This window comes from Saccopteryx bilineata, chromosome 11 (genome assembly GCF_036850765.1).
Source record: "Saccopteryx bilineata isolate mSacBil1 chromosome 11, mSacBil1_pri_phased_curated, whole genome shotgun sequence".
Lineage (NCBI taxonomy): Eukaryota > Metazoa > Chordata > Mammalia > Chiroptera > Emballonuridae > Saccopteryx > Saccopteryx bilineata.
This window is the reverse complement of record NC_089500.1, coordinates 65,536,020-65,558,543: the sequence shown is the minus strand read 5'-3', so window position 1 is coordinate 65,558,543 and position 22,524 is coordinate 65,536,020. Positions and strand designations below refer to the sequence as shown.

The following is a 22,524-nucleotide window of genomic DNA, read 5'->3' as shown; positions in this document are numbered from 1 at the left end:
ACAGGGTGTCTGTAAAGTCATGGTGCACTTTTGACCGGTCACAGGAAAGCAACAAAAGATGATAGAAATGTGAAATCTGCACCAAATAAAAGGAAAACTCCCAGTTTCATACCTATTCAGTGCAATTCGATGTGAGCTCACACACAGATTTTTTAGGGCTCCTTAGGTAGCTATCCCGTATAGCCTCTACAGACTCGTCACTGACTGATGGCCTACCAGAATGGGGTTTCTCCACCAAACTGCCGGTTTCCCTCAACTGCTTATCCCACCGAGTAATGTTATTCCTATGTGGTGGCACTTCGTTATAAATGCGCCGATATTCACGTTGCACTTTGGTCAAGGATTCAAATTTAGCAAGCCACAGAACACACTGAACTTTCCTCTGTACCGTCCACATCTCGACTGGCATGGCCGTGGGCTGCTCCGCTGTATACACGGTGTTACGTCATCATCTGCACATGCACACATGCTGCCACATCATCCTACAGAAACTGGGAGGGTTTTCCTTTTATTTGGTGCAGATTTCACATTTCTATTGTCTTTTGTTGCTTTCCTGTGACCGGTCAAAAGTGCACCATGACTTTACTGACACACTGTATTTTGTTGTAGGTTTCAGACATTCATTGAAGGAAGGAACTTGGTAGGAGCATTTGGCAGAGTTTATTTCTTTAAAAGGGATTGTATCACTAGCATTTTACCAATAAAGATGAAATCTTTATTTGGCAAAACTACTGGAAATAATTTGAGCTATAGAAATAGTAGAAATCCATGTAATTGACATAGAGGTCTCTGAATTTTTAAGACTGTACTTTAAATAGTTGCAGAGGGAAAAGAAAATGCCATCTCTGTGCATAATATCAGTTGTGATGCAAAGGTGTGGCTTATCTGATGTATCCATTGTGGAGCAGAAGACATTGCAGGTGCAGAAAGAAAGTTGAGGGTAGGAGCAGAGTAATGGCATGCAAGATACTCCTAAGATTTTCACCAATATCCTGAAGAAGAGAAGTTGATAAGTAACCACATATTTACTAGAAATGCATCTGATATTACTTGTCATGTCTTATATCTCTTAAAATATTAAATATTTAAAAACATTGGTGAAGAAATGAAGAATGTTCAAGTGTTTGAGCATGGTAGATTCACTAAATGCCCAGTGCCTCAACTCAGTGGATTAGGTAGGAATATCTTTTCCAAAATGGTGCTTAAATAAGTCCATTTTGGGGGGGATACATTGTGTTCCACAATATTTACTCATTGTTTTCGTTAATGCATATTTTCTTACATCTGTGTGCCTACAAGCACTGAGTAAATGAATACATGCATTCTTCCAGAGGTCTCAAATTTAGCTTCACTGTATTCAGAATACTTTTGTGAAGAGAGAAATAAGAAATGCTTTTTTTGAATGAATTTACAGTAATTAGTTGAACCATGTTAATGTGTCCCCTTTGAAATTCAGTTCAGATAATTTGAACCCAAAAGAAGAAAATTAAAATGACCTGCTTCTGAAATTATACCTCACTGCTGTTCTCTTTTTTAAATAAAAGTCAGAATTAGACATGCTCTCAATGAAATTCACCTTGCTCACCTACTGGACTATCGTGTGGTCTGTGTGTCCAGTCGGTATGAGCCTGGTGCCGGGGACGCACTATTTGTGATGTTTCTCCTGAAAATCAATAAAGCTCTGCTGGGTGTTTTTGGTGTTGGGCCCTGGAAAACCGGACACAATATCCACAGGCTTTACTTTCTGTTGGTGGGGCATCACCATTAGTTTTGAACCTTTAGGGCAGCATGTAATTGAGAAGAAAAGAATGGCCACATAAGTGGTGTTTTTTTCATATAGCCTGTCTGTGCACCTGCCTGCCAGGTAGAAGGCTGTGGGAGGGGTCTGTACTTGTGCGCAGTGCCCACAGCTGACCTCTGGGATGCTCTGCCTTAATTTTTGCTGATCCAGGCACTTTTTTTTATCCATGAATTTTGTGTAGGAAAGGCCAGTGTAATTCCTATCAGGTAAACACCTGAGGCTAGAGGCTGCAGTGTGGCCAGACGACGCTTTTCTTGTATTATCGTTGTAAGAGCCGTTGCCTTTTTTCTATACTTAGACTCTGCTTGAAGCAAAAGAGCAAAACATGAGAGGTGAACACACTGACTTAAATGTGCATGGGAAGCTTTTCATTTTCTCTCTACTGGTTTCTACTGTAGCTGTCAAATGTATTGGACTTCTTGCTTGTATTAAAAATCATGGTTATTATTCCTAAGAATATTTAAAAAAAAGATTAATCTGAACTTTTAGAACTGGAAGGATCTCATTGATCACACAGACCAAATGGCTTTTAGTAGCAGTCAGTTAGGGGAAAGCCTTCTGAATGAGGTTGGGAAGTGGTGAGTCTAAGCCCCTCCTTCTCAGGGTGTTATCATTTTCTAGTTCCTAGGGGCTTAGAGGACTCTGCTGGAATTTTTTTTTATATGTGCCTCATATTCTTTATCTAGTCTTCTATTTTTTTTTACAGTGATTAAAGCCTTTAAGCAAACTCTTGGCCAATACAGCAAGAATCCATAAAAGAGTAGTGTCCTTAACATGTTCACCAAGTCCAAGTTGGCACCAACACCATTCCAAATCCCTGAAAAATGCAACCCAACCCCAGTTCAGTCTGTTAGGAGCTGTCACAAGGAGCAGGAGTCCAGGAAAAGTCCACATCCAGGAAAAGTCCGCATGGCACTGGAATTGTTGTCACAATTCTATACTTTGCAGCTCAGGTCCAAGTCCCAATGACCACTGCTTCTAGCTGGTAATGATTCAGGTAGACTAGAAAAGCCATCTGCAGCATGTGTGGATATGGAGCTTCTGTTCTCCTCTGCCTGGAGAGATGAGACCAGGTTGCTTTTCCCTGGAGCTCTGTGACTGTGGCTTGGTAAAGAGAACCTTGGAATACACTAAGCTGGGTGGCAAAGGTAGATTTATAATAGAAGTTGGCAAAAGGGGGAAAGAGAGCTCTAAATTAGGAGTAGGTCCCAGCCTGAAATATGAGTGGGGCATTGATGTAGGAGGAATAAAGGAAACACTATATATTAAACAAAGCAGCAGAAAATAGGACTATCAACACCCACAACAGAGATCTTCATGGGAAGAATAAAAAACCTGACTATTCAGGCAAGACATAGTTAAGTGGCCCTTGTGCAAATGAGATCAGTTTACCTGCTTCTTGGAAGAAATACCCTAGGCTTGTCCACAGTGTCGTAGATGGGGCTGACAGCCCTGGGCACCTTCTGCTGGAATTTTTAAAACCACTGGCCTCTTCAAACCCAGCAAGTACATGTAAAGTGAAGGAATTACCAAAGAGTATGCAGTTACTGAAGATTCATCGTTAGAGAAAGAATCCCGGTTTCCTGCCCTGAGCTAAGTACATTTCTCTACCGCACCACAATTCTTCCTGTAAAATGAGTAAAGGGTTGATTTATTGTGTTGTTGCTGTCAATGAAACGATGCTCTGTGCTCCGTGTCCCTCATGATGTTTGGGGATGGCTGCGACAGGGCAGTGTAGTGTGCTGTATTCCCTACAGAGGAACATTTAACACACAGACAGCAACACATCAGAGCTGAACCCAAAATTAGGCTCCTTGTGGAGGTGGGCTGGGGAATTTCTGGCAATATGGCATTTTTCATTATTTCTTATTCTTGAGGACTTCTCTTTTGAGTTGAAGGAGAAGGAGAAATGTTTTGTTCATAAGAATCTGAGAGAAAGAGGAAATTAAGGTGAGCAGAGAAAATGGAGTAGCACCCAGAATTACTCCAGCCCTGGCACAAGGCTCTCGTGGAGACTCAGATTAAAGGCAAATGCTGAGGGAACACTTTCTGTCATTCATCTCATGACACAGTGGCATAAGAAGTGTTAAGACAGAGCCCAGGAGAGGGATTCTGATGCTTCGGCACAGATCAGCTCTCACCAGCAGCCCAAACACATGCAGCTTTGGGAACCTTTCTGTGGATTTAACAGTTTTCCAAGCTCAGTTTTCATGCCCTGCTCTCTACAAAATGCCCCCTGATCAGAGGGTGATTAAGGTTGGTTGAGGCCCTGGGTACCTCAACCAAAATATTGGGCCCCTTAAAAAAAAGAGAGATAGGGAAAATAAAAATACATATGTTAACCATACACACACACACACACACACACACATATTTATATATATGGTTATATATATATTATATATATATATATATTTTTATTTTTTTATTGCATTTTTTCTGAAATGAGAAGCAGGGATGCAGTCAGACAGACTTCCACATGTGCCTGACCGGGATTCACCCAGCATGCCCACTAGGGGGTGATGCTCTGCCCATCTGGGGCATTGCTCCATTGCGGCCGGAGACATTCTAGCACCTGAGGTGGAGGCCATGGAGCCGTCCTCAGTGCTCAGGCCAGCTTTGCTTCAGTGGAGCCTTGGCTGCAGGAGGGGAAGAGACAGATAGTGAGGAAGGAGAGGGGGAGGGGTAGAGAAGCAGATGGGTGCTTCTCCTGTGTGCCCTGACCAGGAATCGAACCTGGGATTTCCACACGCCAGGCCAATGTTCTACCACTGAGCCAACCAGCCAGGGCCTTAACCATATTTTTAAATAAATAAAAAATATTATGTACTATTAATGTTAAAATTGCACATATGAAACCAAACTTGGTGTCATTAGAAAAAAAGTGTAAAGTTGGGGTTTTGTGGGGCCCTTCAGAAATCGGGGCCCAAGGCGTGGGCGTACACCTGGTATGCCTGCTGTGAAATCTGCCTCTGCCCTTGTGCAACTTCACTATGTGCCTTCACTCCACTCTTGACTCCCAGCTCAGTCCTGCTCCTGCCTCACCGGTGCTCCCCACTCAAAACGCCAAGTGCCTATTTCATCTCTACACTGTTTGTTGGGCACCTGACACTCAACACACTTCTTTTCTGTTTGCCCATCCCTATATGCTCTCTCTGTAACTCAAGTCAGATCTAGGGCCATCTCAGGTTCCTTTCTATACTTTTCCCTCTACATCTAAGCTATGGGCACATCTGTTTATTCTGCATCCAGGGTGAGAAGTCAGTCAATATATCTGCTCATTTGTTATTCGTTAACCCAAGGCTAAATGAAGAAGAAGTAACCTATGTTCCCAACCCTCACTCAACATTTTTAAAGATTAATTAAACTAATGGTTAGATAAGCATCAGAAATCACAGAATAGATATTTGACTTGTTTCCAGTCTTTTGCTGTTACAGTCTATGTTATATCAGTAACATTTACATATGTTAGTTCACATTTACATATGTTAGTTTACCTCTGTACAGTTATGTATGTAGGATGAATTCCTAGAAGTGGAATGTTACATTAAAGAGTGTGTGTATTTGTAATTTTTATATCTATAACTATTGCATATTTTGCTTTTTAAGGATTGTACCAGCTTACACATCTCCCCAAAATATATAGGTGGGTCAGTTTCCCCATATCTTCATCAACAAAGTGTGTTAACAAACCTTTGGATTATTGAGTGTCTGGTAGACAAAAAATGGTTTCATTAAATACTTATAATTTGCGTTTCTCTTATCAAAATATGCATCTTTTCATATGCTTAGGAGTCATTTGCATTGGATGCATATAGACTGTTCAAATCTTTTGTTTAAATAGCCAGTAATAGGGTATTGGTTAAAGAAATGATGGCCCATTGTACAATAGGATATTATGCCACTGTACAAAAGAGTGACATTTTCTATGTATACATATTAATGTAGAAAGATCCCTAAGACAGATTGGGAAGTAAAAAAACAAACAAACAAACAAAAAACAAGGTGAAGAATATATTTTGTGTAAAAATAGGATAAAATAAGAATACATATCTGTATTTTCTTATTATGTGCAGAAATAGAGTCTGGAAAAATATACAAGAAATAAATGAATATCATTGCCCATGGGGAATGCAGAGGGAGTGGAAACTTGGTGGGAAAGACTCTTCACAGTGTGTTGTGGGTTTTTTTTTTTACCCCCTTAAAAATAACATTAAAACAAACAAATGGTATGAGGTATTTGTCTTAAAAATAGTCTACATTTTAGCCCTGGCCAGGTAGCTCAATTGGCTAGAGCATCATTCTGATAGAGCAAAGTTCTATCCCTGCTCAGGGCACATATAAGAATCAACCAATGAATTCATAAATAAGTGGAACAACAAACCGATTTTTCTTTCTTTCTTTCTTTCTTTCTTTCTTTCTTTCTTTCTTTCTTTCTTTCTTTCTCTCTCTCTCTCTCTCTCTCTCTCTTTCTTTCTTTCTTTCTTTCTTTCTTTCTTTCTCTAAGACCAATAAATAGCAATTAAAAAAATAAAATAGTTTAAATTTTGAGAGTCATACTTTAAACTCTAGGACAAGGGCAAGACTTTCATAATTTCCTATTCTTATCCCATCTTAAGGAGATGGGGGTCTATAGATACTAACTAGGATTGTAACGTGGTTCACAGGGCTAGACGTGGAGTTTTGATGTATAATAGTTTGTCAATAGGATGCCATTGTGTACATGTTTTGTGAGGTCATGTGTTTTCAGTTCTTTGGGAGATATACCTAGGAGAGGAATTTCTGGATCATATGGTAATTTTATAACCATTTGAAGAACAGCCAGATTATTCACTAAGGAGGCTTCAGCACTTCCCATTTTCACCAGCAGAATGAGGGTTTTGGTTTCTCCACATCCTCCTCAACACTTGTTATTATCTGACATCTGACTCTAGCCATCCTAGTGATTTTTCAAATGTTAATCTTGCTGGCGCTAGAGTGGCTTTGGTCGCAACAGAGCAACACCCCAGATGGGCAGAGCATCGCCCCCTGGTGGGCGTGCCGGGTGGATTCCGGTCGGGCGCATGCGGGAGTCTGTCTTACTGCCTCCCCGTTTCCAGCTTCAGAAAAATACAAAAAGAAAAAACAAATCTTGCTGGATTTAGAATTCCTAGTTGACAGTTTCTTCTTCTATCAGCATTTAAAATAGGTCAGAGAATGACAAGTCCTTTTTCTCACGTTGGTTTCAAGATTCTCCCTTTGATTATAATGTGTCTCATAGTGAATGTCTTCGAATTTATTCTACTTGAAGTTTGATGAACTTAGATGTTAGGCTCATGTATTTTATATTATTTGGGAAGTTTTTTGCCTGTATTTCTTCAAGTATGCTTTTTGCCATTTCTCTCTGTCTTTTCCTTCTGGGACTCCATAATGCATATGTTGATATACTTGATGATGTCCCACAGATCCCTTAAGCTCTGTTCTTCTTCTGTAATTAATTAATTAATTAATTTTTGCTCCTCAGACTGGATAATTTTGTCTTGTTTTCACATTTGATGAGTATTCCTTTTGTCTTCTCAAATATGCTTTTGAATCCCTCTCTAATAAAATTTTCATTTCTAATATTGTGCTTTTCAGCTCCAGAATTTTAATTTACTCTCTTTTTAAATCTCCTTTCATATATATATATTTTTTTTATTTATTTTTTTGTATTTTTCTGAAGCTGGAAACGGGGAGGTAGTCAGACAGACTCCCGCATGTGCCCCACCGGGATTCACCCGGCACGCCCACCAGGGGGCGATGCTCTGCCCATCCGGGGCGTTGCTTCGCTCTGTTGCGACCAGAGCCATTCTAGCGCCTGAGGCAGAGGCCAAGGAGCTATCCCCAGCGCCTGGGCCATCTCTTGCTCCAATGGAGCCTCGGCTGTGGGAGGGGCCCATCTGCTTCTCCACCCGTCCCCCTCTCCTTCCTCTCTGTCTCTCTCTTCCCCTCCTTTCATATATTTTTTAAATATACATTTCATACACATTATTTTCATGGTTTCCCTTACTTCTTTATCCATGGTTGTTTTTTTTTTTTTTAGCACTTTGAACACATTTAGGACAGTTGATTTAAAGTTTTTGTCTTGTAAGTTCAATGTCTGGACTTCCTTAGGGAGTGTTTCTATCCATTTCCTTTTTCCCTGTGAATGGGCCATACTTTCCTATTTCTTCATATGCCTTACATTTATTTTGTCGAAAATTGGACACTTTAAGTACTATAATGTGGTAACTCTGAAAATCAGATTCTCTCCCCTCCCAAGAGTTTTGTATTGTTTACTATTGAGGGCTACAGCCATCCACTTGTTTAGTGATTTTTTTCCAAACAATTTTTATAAAGACTGTGTTTGTTTTGGGTGCAGTCACTGATGTTTCTGTTCCTTTATCTATGTTCAGCCAGTGACCCAACAGAAATTTCCTTAAATACAGGAGGAAAAAAGAAAAACATTTCCGATCTTTACAGATTGGCTCTGAGCTGGGACACTCTTTTAACATTGAGTCAGATTGTTTAAACTTTGCGTTAGCTTTTAGTTTTTGTTTGTGCTGTGCCCAAGGGTCAGTCAGAAGTATAAGTTTAGGGTCCTCTCAGGTCATTTTTGAACCATGAATATGCATGTTGCACTCCAGATTCTCTGGTGTACATGGTGCCCCTGAAAGCCCTTATTTACCCAAAATCTTCCTTCTTCGCATCCTCTTTCACAGGATTTTAGGTCTGTCTGCTGCTTGTCCCATTCTCCATCCCTCAACTGTGGTGGCTATGGATATAGCACATAGTGGCTCTCCATAGTAACTCTGTCTTTACATTTTTTTTTTTTTTTTGAGGATTACTTCCATCTTTTTTTAAAAATTTTTTTATTTTAATTTTATTTATTCATTTTAGAAAGGAGAGAGAGAGGGAGAGAGAGAGAGAGGAGAGAGATAGAGAGAGAAGGGGGGAGGAGCAGGAAGCATCAACTCCCATATGTGCCTTGACCAGGCAAGCCCAGGGTTTCGAACCGGCGACCTCAGCATTTCCAGGTCGACACTTTATCCACTGCGCCACCACAGGTCAGGCTGTCTTTACATGTTTTATTAGATACCTTCTGGGACCTCATGCCAGATTGAGGAACATTAAACAAAGGCCAGCTTCTGTGCTATTTCCTCAGGGAACCACCAGAGTAGTCAAAAACGCAACCCCAATTTTTTGAGAACAAGATCCTGGAACCATTTTCATGACCACTGGCAAGGTGGGGACTGGAGAATAATAGGTAATTAAAAATGCCACTGGGATTTCTTACTGAAATTTACCTATCCCTTTCTTCATTAAGCACTCCCTTGATTTCTGTGTTTAATTTTTTGAACATATTTGTAACTTCTACTTTGATATCTTTACTAAGTTTGACATCTGGTTGGCTCTCACAGGCAGTTCTGTTGCCAGCTTCCCCCCCACCCCCTTCCCGGTATATAGATTATATTTTCTGTTTCTTTGCATGTCGTGTAGTTTTTGTTGAAAACTGGATATTTTAGATAATACAATGTAGTACTCTGGGAACTGGTCCCTTTCCCCTTCTGAGGTTTGCTATCTTAGTTGCTTCTTTACTTGTTTGGTGACTGGCTGAATTATTTTAGTGAGGTTTACCCCCCACCCCTGCCACTCCACTTTGTAGTATTATGTCTCTGATGTTCTCCTCAGGGGGTACAGACTTGACCTTGCTTATAATCACCAGGGAATGACTGACAGTGTATTTGACTGCTCCTTCCCTGACCATACCCAGATATTATACTCCCCTAATTTCTGACTGACTCTTTATTGTTTTCAACAATGTCCTGGGGCATAAAATGATCCAAAAGCTAATCAAAGTTGGGCTCCAAAGACTAATTAAATTTGGGATAATTCTTTCTTTCATTCATTCTTTCTCTCTCCTTTCTTTCTTTCTTTCTTTCTTTCTTTCTTTCTTTCTTTCTTTCTTTCTTTCATTTTTTATTTAGTGAGAGGAGGAGAGACAGAGACGTCTCCTACATGCCCCCTGACTGGGATCCACCTGGCAAGCCCACTAGAAGGCAATGCTCTGCCCACCTGAGGCCCTTGATCTGTTGCAACCAGAGCCATTTATTTAGTGCCTGAGCGCCCTGGGCCAACTCCCTCCAATTGAGCCATGGCTGCAGGAGGGGAAGAGAAGAGAGAGAAAAAGACAGAGAGAGAAATGAGAAGGGGGTGGAGAAGCAGATGGGAGCTTCTCCTGTGTGCCCTGACTGGGAATCGAACCTGGGACTTCCACATGCTGGGCTGACCCTCTACCACTGAGCCAACTGCCAGGACCAAATTTGGGATAGTTCTTGAGTAAGTGATTGAGATGTGTTCTGACCACAGGAAGGCCCTCACTGCTCTCTCTTTTTCTCAGCAAACTGCATAGCTTATAGATCTGTCTGTATTTTTAATAAATCTATTGTTCTTTTCACAACTGACTTTTGCCCAGATCTCTTCTGTTCTTGAGAGTGCTGAGAGTGCTGGGACTTTTCTACACTCTGTTGAAAATGAAGTCAGTTACTTTGAGTAGGTATTAGGAGCTGTTTGTATTATGGCCTGCTTCCCCTTTCAGGCAACATCTCTGATCAAGAGCTTTGGATTTAGGGTGGGGACAATGGTGCCCTTCTCTCTGAGTGACACTCCTATATTAGGAACTAAGTGCTTAGTTGGGAAAGCAGGGCCCCCAATATTCTTAACTTGGGGGCCCTGCTTGCCTATCCTGACATGGAATGAAACAAAATGAATAGTCATTCTGTCGTGGACTTTGGGGACACTCTGCAGCCTGGAGTTGAGTCTTAACTCTGCCACTCACTAACTTGATTTGGGTAGGTGTATTAGTTTTCCATGATTGCATAACAAATTTCCACAAACTTAGAGGCTTGAAACAGCACATGTATGCTATCTCATAGTTTCCATGGATCATAATGGGGCATAGTTTATCTAGATCCTCTGCTCAGGATCTCACAAGGCTGCAGTCAAGGTGTGGGGTGGACTGTCCTGTCATCTGATGCTCAGGGTCTGCTTCCAGACTCACGCGGCTGTCAGCAGCATTCAGGGCTGAGATCCTGCATTGTTTGCCCAGGAACTAGAGGCTGCCTGTCATTCCTCGCCACATGGATTTCCCAGAACGTCTACTTACTTTATCAAGCCAGTAAGCAGAGTTCCTCTAAAAAATCCCTTAGCAAGATGGTATTTTATATAATGTTATATAATTATGAGAACGACATTCCACCCCATTTGCCATATTCTGTGAATTAGAAACAAGTCACAGTCTACCCACATTCAAAAGGCAGGGAGGGGTTACGCAGAAATGCCAAATACCAGGAGGCAGGGATCAAAAGAACTACGTTAGAGTCCGCTGCCACTGAAATCACTTAGTATCTCTGAACTTCAGTTTATTCACCTAAAAAAAAATGATGATAGTAATAGTACTTAGTCTTAAGGCTGTTGTGAGAAGTAATCTATGCAAAGCTCAGAATACTACCTGGCTTGTTGTAACTGTTTGGTAATAGGTAGGCATTATTGTTGTTGATATTACTGTATGTCTCCACATTCTAGGCAACATTGACTACAGTTTTTCAAGATTCTTTATTGATTTGCTTATGCTTCTCAGTAGGTCTTAATCAAATGGTCTGGGGGTGCTCCTTTACTGCCCTCTCAGCCTCTGTTCTACCACAGCCCAGTGAATGTGTGGTTGAAGGAGTGGGATTTTTATTGCATTACTGATGTCTGTTCATGAATATGTGTGTGTTCTGGATGCTACAATAAAATGCAACTGACTGGATTGCTTATGAACATCAGAAATTTATTTCTCACAGTTACGGAGGCTGGAAGGTGGGGTGCAGCATGGTGGGGTGAGGTTCCTTTTCCCGGCTCCTAGCTGGTGCTTTCTCTCACTGTACTCACATGGCAGAAATAGTAAGGGATGTTGCTGTGACCTTTTTTATAAGGGCACTAATCCCATTCATGAGGGCTCCACCCTCATGACCTAAGTATTCCCAAAGGCCCCACCTCCTAATACTAACATCTTTCAGGAGTAAGATTTCATCATGTGTGGATTTTGGGGGTGGGAGGAGAAACATTCATACCATAGCAATGGAGAAATGAGAGAAAGGAGAGGAAATTTCTCTCCATTTTTATTAGAAAGGGCACAGAAGTAGTATATTTCTGCACTAAAGAGGACATCAAATCAACTATAGTACTTCCTGTTTTTACTAACATGCTCAGCGGTATGACTCAAGGCTAGATCATCAACAAAACTGAAAATATGCTTATGGTATTAGCAAAGCAATTTTAAAATTTGGTGTTTTCATAGAAGAATTAAAGTAACAATTATGGGGAAAATCTGAGGCTTGCTGGTCTTCCTTATTCAAACGAATGCACTTCAACACTGTCTTTGTTTGAATTACATGTGAAGGTAGAGGAGAAAACCATATTTATTTTTCACCAGTAATTCTGAGCACTGAGGACCCTGATACTTTACCTTCTAGAAATCAGTTACAGTGGCCTCCAGCCTAGAAAGGTCACTTCAGTAATAGGTTTGCTAGATATCTATAGAAGAACAAGTTTTTCCCTTAGCCCAAAGTTCTCAAATTTGTATTTCTGTATATCCCTTGTATTCTGTCTTCCTTTTTAGTACATTATTTTATCTTTCTAGTTATAAAAGGAGTACAGCAGCAAGACTGTTCCCATAGAACCAAACTATTATGAATACTAATAAGAAGGATAATCCTCATGCACACCAGGGAAGGAAAGGACAGTTGTGTTGCTGGTGGAAATGGGGCTCTTTCATGGAGTCACAAAGAAAGTATTCCAGGGACCACACATGGGAAGACAAATTGTAATGATAAGATTTATTGTAGAAGCAAAATCAAAGGCCTGCCTCCAGGTTCCCAGTGTCTTATCTTCCTCCATGGGGGGTGGGGTGGGGAGTCCAACCTTGTTTTCATCAAGCCCAGGAGAAAGGCCAGTGTTCAGCGATTCTCTACTATGCCAAGATTTAGTCCAGGTTAGTCTTTGTCCCCATTCTGCTAGCTCAGTCTGTTCCCAGCTGTGCTTCTCCAGGTGCTGTGCCCAGGCTTGTGCTTTGAGCCTGTCTTGGAGTCAGTGCTTATAGCCCAGGCGGCTGCTAGGCCCATAAAGCTGTTATGGAGAGAGAATGCGTGAGTGCATGTGGTGAGCATGTGTTACAGAAAGAGAGAGGGAGTCAGAGAGAGAGAGAGAGAGAGAAAGAGCCACCTAGAGAAAAGTTTGTTAAGCTTGAATTATATCAGTGGTTTTCAACCACCAGTCCACAGAGCATTGGCTGTCTGCCAGAAATTCTATGCCCATCCATGAAAGAGTTAACTACTCTTATGTTGTATGAAGATTATAGACTCAATTATTATAGACTCTATAATCTTCATGCAACATCAGGGTGGTTAACTTGCAGATGTGCACAAAATTCCTGGCAGACTGGTAGTTGAAAACCACTTGATTATATTATCCTGGGCTTGGGAAGGAGCAGGCACTTTTTCAAACTAACCGATTTCCCAATTTTTCTGGGCTTGCCCTTGGGTTCTTCCCTTAACCAAACTATTTCCTAGTTCATCTGAGGTTCTGCGCCCCTTATCCAATTATCCTTTTCCAAGACTAGGCTCCGCCCCTTATGACTGCCATCTTAGTTCCTGCTGCACATGTGTTTACCTCCCCCTGCACCATCTTGTTTTTACTGGGCATGTACCCAGCAGAGACAGACTCCTGTGTGTGCCTGATCTACCCAGCAAGCCCACTAGGGGGCAATGCTCTACCCATCTGGGGTCCTTGCAACTTGTTGCAACAGGAACAATTTTCTTTTTTCTTTCTTTTTTTTTTTTTTTTTAGCACCTGAGGTGGAGGCCATAGAGCCATCCTCAGCATCAGTGCCTGGGGTCAACTTGCTCTATTTGAGCCATGGCTGCAGGAGGGGAGGAGAAAAGTGGGGGTGGAGAAATAGATGGGTGCTTCTCCTGTGTGCCCTGATTGGGAATTGAACCTGAGACTTCCACATGCCGGGCCGACACTCTACCACTGAGCCAACCGGCCAAGGACTACTATTTTTATTCCTTCCCCAGCAGAGACCAGCAATGATCCTTTCTGCTGGCTTTGGGGATTAGGTCCCAAGGGCAAAGGATGCAGAGGTCCCCTAGGGAGCCTATGAATTGTGCAACTTCTTAGTGAAGCAGGTTTATTATCTGATTCAGCTCCCTAGTTTATTATGCTTAATAATGTCTGAATGCCTTTGCTCCCTTTTTTTAAATTAATATATACCTACCTACGATAACAGTTAGGAGCATTAATATTTGTTGGTATGTCATAGTATTCTATCACTTGACAATAGTATCATCATGGTTCCTAAAATCAGGAACCAATAATTCTACTGGTACCTGCTGCGGAAGATCATTTTTTTGAATGCTTCCCTGAGCTCTGGGCTTCGAAAGGCATATATAAAGGGATCAATGACTGCATTGCACATGATCAACATGCCATTCACCTGGAAGAGGGACATGTAACAGATACAGTAAGGGTTATTTGGGCAGAATGTCATTAAGAGGACATGAAGGACGAATGGGGCCCAACAGAAAATGAAGACCCCAAGCAAGATGGTCAATGTGATGGCTCCTTTCATGTTGGCTCTGGGAAGTGTTGAGATCTTCCTAGCGTGATAATGGGCCAGCAAAAACATGTGCACATAGAGACACAGGATGAAAACCAACATCAGAGGGAACAATGATGTAAAGGTGACCACTGTGGGAATGTGATGGGAGAAGATCACTATGGTGATGCCACTGCACGTGCAGCACGTCCAGATGACTATCAGGACAATAATGGCACGGCGCATGGTCACAATGCTGTGGTACTGCAAAGCATGGAAAATTGTGATGTAGCGGTCAGCAGCAATCACAGACAGGCTGAAAATGGAGCCAAGTAGGGAAAGAATGAACAGGGAGTCAATGATGTCATCTGCTGTGGTTTCAAAATTGCCACGAGGTTTGAGATAACCCATGTTTCTGAACATAATCAGAATATTTTCCAAGATCTTATACAGGCTTCCCAACATATCAGAAATGGCCAAGCTGCAAATAAAAAAGTACATGGGTGCCTGGAGATTTTTATTCTTGATCACAGCGAGAAGGACAGTCAGATTCTCCAAAACACCGATGATGGATATTGTAAAAAATATCTCTTCTGGCAAAACCACATGAGGACAGTCTGAATTATTTCTTGCTGTATCATTGATTTTTTCATATAGATTGATTATGTGCTTCATTTCTCCTTCTTGTGGTTACGATAGTGATTTACTTGGTCTTGACAAATTAAAACGTGACTGATTCTTCAGTCTTTTTTTCTTTGTACGGAAGGTCTGAGGTAAAATCACACGATCACCTAAGAAAGAATATGTAGAAATATCAGTTGCAAAATAAAAACAAGCCATGTTAATTTTTTTTTTTTACAGAGATAGAGAAAAAGTCAGAGAGAGTGATAGATAGGGACAGACAGACAGACAGGAACAGACAGAGATGAGAAGCATCAATCATTAGTTTTTTGTTGTGACACCTTAAGTTGTTCATTGATTGCTTTCTCATATGTGCCTTGACTGTGGGCCTGCAGCAGACCGAGTAACCCCTTGCTCGAGCCAGTGACCTTGGGTCCAAGCTGGTGAGCCTGCTCAAGCCAGATGAGCCCGCGCTCAAGGTGGAGACCTGGAGGTCTCAAACCTGGGTCCTCCGCATCCCAGTCCTACACTCTATCCACTGCACCACCGCCTGGTAAGGTCATGTTAATTTTTTTTTTTTTTTGTATTTTTCTGAAGCTGGAAACGGGGAGAGACAGTCAGACAGACTCCCGCATGCGCCCGACCGGGATCCACCCGGCACGCCCACCAGGGGCGATGCTCTGCCCACCAGGGGGCGATGCTCTGCCCCTCTGGGCGTCGCTCTGCCACAACCAGAGCCACTCTAGCGCCTGGGGCAGAGGCCAAGGAGCCATCCCCAGCGCCTGGGCCATCTTTGCTCCAATGTAGCCTTGGCTGCGGGAGGGGAAGAGAGAGACAGAGAGGAAGGAGGGGGTGGGGGTGGAGAAGCAAATGGGCGCTTCTCCTATGTGCCCTGGCCAGGAATCGAACCCGGGTTCCCCGCACGCCAGGCCGACGCTCTACCGCTGAGCTTTATAACCTCAATGAAATATAATGGTGAAGTAATTTAAATAAAATAATTTACTGGACGTTCATCCTACCAGCTCTGTGACAAATCTTGACTGGAATTTTGAGGCCGGAGATAAAAATAAACATTACCCTTTGCCCACTTTTGCAGTGCTGGTCAACCTGGTCCCAGCGTGGTATGGACCAGGTTGACGAGCACTGCAAAAGTGGGCGATTTTTATAAAAAGTTTGACGACCCCTGCCAGACTCTCCTCTCCCGGTTCTGAGACAAAGCCCGTGCTAACGGTGCCTCCGTCCCTCAGGTCTCTGAGGAAATAGAAAAACTCAGTCCTCTGGCTTTTTTTTCTTCCGTGAGCAGATTTTATCTTTGGCTCGCCTTCTCGCACAATCAAACCGTTGTCTACCTGGTATGTGTACTTTTAAGGTTCAGCTGGGGTTTATTCTCTGCATATAGTTGTAGAATTTGTTGAAATTTCAAGGGGAGAGATCGGGAGTATGTATCTCTTATGCCGCCATTTCTCTGACGTCACTTTATATATTTTTTAATTTTTTCAATTACTGTTTACATTCAATATTATTTTGTATTAGTTTCAGGAGTAGAGCATAGTGGTCGGACAATTATATACTTTTATGAAGTGTTCCCCCTGATATTTCAAGTACACATCTGACAGCATACACAGTTATTACAATGTTATTGACTCTATTTCTATGCTGTACTTTACATCCCTGTGACTATTTTGAAATTACCAATTTATATTTCTTGATCCCTTTACCTTTTTCATCCAGTCCTCCAACCCACCTCCCCTCTGACAACCATCAGTCTGTTCCCTGCACCTGTCAGTTTTCGTTTTGTTTGTTTAGCTTGTTTAGATTCCACATATAAGTGAGATCATACTGTACTTGCCTTTCTGTGACTATCTTACTTCACTTAGCCGCCACCCTCTAGATCAGGGGTCTCAAACTCAACTCAGCATGTGGGCCGCAGAGCAAGATCACAGCCGTTCGGCGGCCCGCACTAGGTCTACAAAAGGCAACTGTTACACAACACTTTTCTCACTGCAGTTGAAAACAAAAAAAAATCAGTACAACAAGCACAATCGTACATGCAGTTTACTCAGTGTCACAAAACGACCAGAAACTGTAGTTTGCATCACAACTGCTGTTAACTAAGCTAATATCTAGCTAGGATGCTAGAGAAATAAAAAATACAAGTAGGCCCCTAGGCTTACTTAATTTTATCCAAAATATTTTGAACTTCGTGGATTAGTCTGCAGGCCGCACAAAATTGTTCGGCGGGCCGCATGCGGCCTGCGGGCTGTGAGTTTGAGACCCCTGCTCTAGATTCATTTATACTGTTGCAAACAGTAGGAGTTCATTCTTTTTTGTGGCTTTTCTGGGGCTCAAAGCTCCTTTCTTAGAGCTTTTAAAAATTTTATTTATAAAATTAAACTTAATAGGGTGACATTGATCAATCAGTGTACACAAGTTTCAGGTAAACATTTCTATAACATTTGAACTGTTCATTGTGTTATTTGCCCATGAGCCAAAGTCAAATCATTTTCAATCACCATATATTTGTCCTTCTTTACTCCCCTCCCCACCTACAACACCCTCCCCCTGGTAACCATTTTACTTTTATTTATGTTCATTAGTCTCATTTTTATATCCCCCTATGTGTGAAAGCATGTGGTTCTTAGCTTTTTCTGATTTACTTATTTCACTTAGCATAATGTCCTCAATGTCTGTCCATGTTGTTGTAAATGTCACCATGTCATCATTTTTTATGGCTGAGTAGTATTCCATTGTATATATGTACCACATCTTCTTTATCCAATCCTCTATTGAAGGACACTTTTTTTAATTGAATAAATGTGTCGTAGTATACCTTAAAAATGAATATTAGATTCTTCACTAAACAGTTCTGTTTTGATTCCCATCCCTGAAATAGATCCAAATCGTCTTTCTTTTGCAAAAACATGAAATAGTTTTTGACTGGTTCAGTGAGCTGAACAAATGTCATTAAATAAAACAATAGTGAACAACTGCTTTCCTTTTCCAGATGAAGAATTTTAAACTTACTTTATATCTTTGGATGGTTGACTCAATGCTTTCTTCGCCTCACCTGGCTTCAGGTATCACTCACTACCTTTGGGAAGTGAGCTAACCCCAGCCTAACGGGACCCCAGGGCCATTATGAGCATGTTGGGCAGCTTGTGGTCTCTGGACCTTGCTCTGGAGTGTTGAAGAACTAGGGGTCACTGCCTTTGTATAGTCTACAGTGGGTCTCAGTTCCAGGGGATGAAGGGCTGTTAGCTAACAGGGCGGTTGTTACCCAAGGGACATGGCATGAGTGGGTTTATGGAAGGATTAGGAGGGAGGAAAGCTTTAGGATCTTTTGGCTTTAATCCAAGTAATTGCATTAAAAAATTGGCTTTTAAAAAACACCTTTTAGGATACAACTTTAGGTTATATGTGGTTGGGAATAAAAAAGATAGGAAACAGCATAGTGGCCACCAAAATCTAACTGAGGAGATAAGACACACACCTGAGAAAGAACAGGTAATGTTATGGTGACTTGATAATGAGTCATGGCTGCTACATGGTGGCTTGCCTACTGCAGGTAACTCATTGTCTACTGTGTAGGACCCCAATGTGTGTTTAGCAAGTTTAATTAATATTCTAACAGATGAAAAGAAGTTGCCAAGGCATCATTGCATTCTAAAGTTCACTTTAAAGACAATTTGGGGCCCTGGCCGGTTGGCTCAGTGGTAGAGTGTCGGCCTGGCGTGCAGAAGTCCCGGGTTCGATTCCCGGCCAGGGCACACAGGAGAAGCGCCCATCTGCTTCTCCATCCCTCCCCCTCTCCTTCCTCTCTGTCTCTCTCTTCCCCTCCCGCAGCCGAGGCTCCATTGGAGCAAAGATGGCCCGGGCGCTGGGGATGGCTCCTCGGCCTCTGCCCCAGGCGCTAGAGTGGCTCTGGTTGCAACAGAGCAATGTCCCGGAGGGGCAGAGCATCACCCCTGGTGGGCAGAGCATCGCCCCCTGGTGGGCGTGCTGGGTGGATCCTGGTCGGGCGCATGCGGGAGTCTGTCTGACTGTCTCTCCCCGTTTCCGGCTTCAGAAAAATACAGAAAAAAAAAAATAAAGACAATTTGGTTTTGCCATGGCTTCTCTTACAGTGGTCTTTGAGTTAGAGGTCAGGGAGGATGTGCAGCCCAAGGTATTCTCTTTCAATGCTCTAATCAAATATAAGGGATATTATTCCTAATTTCTGCTAACCTACCAATTTTATAGAAGAGAAAACTGAGGCTCAGAGAGGTTAAATAGCTTGCTCAAGGTATTCAGCTGCTAAATGTGCTTTGTTCCAAGGCCCATGCTTTCTCCTTTTTCCAAACAGGCCCTGAAAGCTGGCATAAGTGGAAGCAGCAGAATTTCAGTCCATGAGGCAGTCTGACTAGGTGCTGGTTCTGCTTCCCCTCCCCCAAGCACATGGGAATGTAAGGGGCGTGCTAGTTTGGGCACGAGTGGTGGGAGATCCTGGGGACTAGCTGCTACTGACTCTAAGGCTGTTTTTGTGCTAAATAAAATGAAATAAAATAGCATCATAATAAGACTTGTGGATAATCAGTATTCTGTTGAAAGAAAAGGCAAGGAGAAAATAGATAAATTTCTGTTTCACTTACTGATCCTGAGCTATCCCAACAGTCTTTGCTAGCACTGAATTACCTTCACCAGCTAAAGCCAATTTCTTGATGTTACTGAATAGAAGCATGTCTGCCTCTACAGTGTGGCTATTCATGTGGCAGTGCTCATTAGTAATAAATAATGGCTCTTCTGAATTCAATGCACGCCCTATTTTAAATTCTGTCTAGCATCAATAATAAGGGACCTTGAACTGACCTAGTATTTTGGAGTATGAGGCAGCCTCATTCTGCTCTTTCTTGTCATGGTGGTATGATGGCCACGTAATGTCCCTTCCCCACTTTCATCACCTTTTCATGATCAACACACGCATTCTTGTCATTGTGCAGATGTTCTTAAATGGCCTCCCCTTTCTCAAAGGAGAATGAAAGGGCTCCCCATCTGTGCTCCTCTATACTATTTGTCTTTCTTTCTCTGATGGCCTTATTCACAGAAAAGCACATGGTCTTCCCTCATGAATGGATTCTGAGTTATTTAGGATGAGAACTGTCCTTGCCATCTCCGTATGCTTGATGCCTAGCAGAGAACCTGGCCATTGCAATATTTGCACAATCAGTGCAAAATAAGTGCTGCTTACACTGAAAAAAAAAAATCTTAGTAAAGGTTAGTTAGCCATTAAGTTCAGATGGGAAGCATAGCTAGAAAAATGAACAAGATAAATAATAAAATGCCTTAAATTTTTTTACACTGAACTATCCTAAGTTTCTTTGAGGCAGTGAAAGCTCAGTTGAAGCAAAACACTTACTCTGCCATGAGAGATACAGGATGCTGTGGCTGTCTGTTTGTCCCCTAGTGCTCCTAGAGGCGGGCAGCTGGCACTCTGGCTGGGGCTTGCAGCAAGGCCTGGCATGAAGTAGCCAGTGGACATTTTTGATAAATACATGAATGAGCAACCACAGCTTGTCACCACCTTCTGCACTTCTGCTCAGAGTGCGCTGAAGGGAGCTCGCCTCTTCCCAATCTTTCTCAGGGTCTTGCCATTCCTATACCTTTAGGACTTCGTGTGTGTGCATATATGTGTATGTGTGTACATGTATATGCATGTATGTGTACATGTGTATGTGTGTACATGCTTATGTTTGGGAGGAGAAAGTGTGGTAGGATTATCTCAAGGCAGCCTAGGGAAATGAAAATGTAACGACTAGCTGTTTTTATGAAAAGAGTGGGACCTTTATCCTAAAGAATTTATGTCTTCCATGACAGAACCAAAGAGTGAATGTCTCAACTCTGCAGAGGCTGCACGGCTTTCTAAGTGATAAACACTTTGAAGGAGTTTGTGATAATGGACATGCTTTTAATTCTTATTTATACTATACTCTGTGTTGCCGCCAGGGAAGTCAGAGAACTATAGATGGACAAGAAAGGCAGAGAGAGTGTACATCGCCCGGAATCACAAATAATCTACATGCATATCCTGTTGGCAGAATTTCAAGAAGCCACCTGTATACCAGCTTTTCTGAGTGCCATGATAGCAAAACTGTCATGCTTTTTAAAAGAGCGACTCTTATGCAAGGCCAAAGAAGCATAATTTTTTCACCCCTATTTCCATTAGGGAAAACCCGGTCATAACCCTTCAGTAGAGCTTGATGATAATATAAAGGCTAAGAATATAAACAAGCAAATAAATACATTAACAGGGAAGGTTGATTTAATTAGAAAAACAAGTAATAGATTTTATTGTTATAAATCAATTATAAAAATGATATATTCCCTCAGGAAGAATGAAAAATTATGATGAAAAGGATAAGCTATTAGGAAGAATTCTGAATATAACCTTTCTCAGACTTGTTTCTAACTGTTCTATTTATCATTCCCAAACATTTAAGAACCTAAGAAAATACTAAAAAATGTACTTACCTTCAGTTTTGAAGAAGAAACTTTCTGGCTGAAATGCCTGAGAACGAATGAGGTTTGAAAGAAAAGTCAGTGAATAGACCTTGGGCCAGCGAGACCGGAACAGATGCATCATTGGGAGAGACGGTTAGTTTGTTATCATAACCTTGAATAAATGTCATATGAAGTGGACTGCATGTTTCTGCTAATGTGAAAATGAAGAAACAGATATAATTTCCATGAGTTGAGCTAAACAGAGTTGTTTCCAAAGTTTATGATATGTCTACGGCAGATCACACACTTGTGACCTTGTTCCTTCTTAGCATCATTGGAGACTTGCGTTTAATTTCAAACTAAGAAATTTAATAAATTGGAGTTTTGAGGAGATGGTTTTGGAAGAATTTATTTTAAAATTTCCAACAAACTTTTAAACACATCTTGCAAGCATTTGATTCATTAATTTCATTAAGAAGAAGTAAATAATCTTATTATCCATATTTCACAAGACAACAGTGAGACAGAGGAAAATGTGGGTTCAAGGGCCGCTAATGGAGCACAGGTCAGAACAAGAGGAAAACCCTCATGTCCTGAGTTTTCTGAACCAACATCAACACTTTCATCATTCAAAGCAAAAGTGTATAGTTTTAGGGCACAATATTGTTGGTCTTCTGTTTGGCAATGCCTGCCGGGAATGACTGATATGTATGTGTGTACATGTATATGTACGTGTATGTATGTGTATGTGAATGTGTACACGCATGTGTTTGTGAGGAGAATGGGGAGGTAGAGTTATCTCAAGGTGGCCTTGGGAAACAGAAATGTGAGGAATGGCTATCAGTATCAGGCACATCAACCTGAATGCCTAAGTATGGCATGAGGCCAAGTTTGAGGATGAACTGGAGCTTTGGGGTGGATTCCAAACCAGTAACTATTTCTAAAAATATTAGCTCCAGCCCCAAGCTGAAAGATGTTCACATGTGGGTGG

General features: G+C 41.7%; 1 protein-coding gene across 2 annotated transcripts; it reads right to left on the bottom strand.

Annotated features, from left to right (window-relative positions):
• Positions 1–12,663: 12,663 nt before the first annotated feature.
• Positions 12,664–21,608, bottom strand: MC2R (melanocortin 2 receptor). 2 transcript variants are annotated; one of them, XM_066246774.1, is made up of 3 exons: positions 21,564–21,589; positions 16,909–17,060; positions 12,664–15,229 (listed from the first exon to the last, which is right to left on the bottom strand). In XM_066246774.1, exon 3 carries the CDS (start codon positions 15,111–15,113, stop codon positions 14,220–14,222), a length of 894 nt encoding a protein of 297 aa, XP_066102871.1. In that variant the 5' UTR covers positions 15,114–15,229; positions 16,909–17,060; positions 21,564–21,589; the 3' UTR covers positions 12,664–14,219. The 2 variants fall into 2 exon arrangements, with proteins under 2 accessions (XP_066102871.1, XP_066102870.1); XM_066246773.1 differs by lacking the exon at positions 16,909–17,060 and having other exon boundaries at positions 21,564–21,608.
• Between the last annotated feature and the right edge of the window lie 916 nt (positions 21,609–22,524).

Coding starts and splice junctions, on each gene's coding strand:
- MC2R (XM_066246773.1), bottom strand. CDS start 15,113: ATGAAGCACATAATCAATCTATATGAAAAAATCAATGATACAGCAAGA.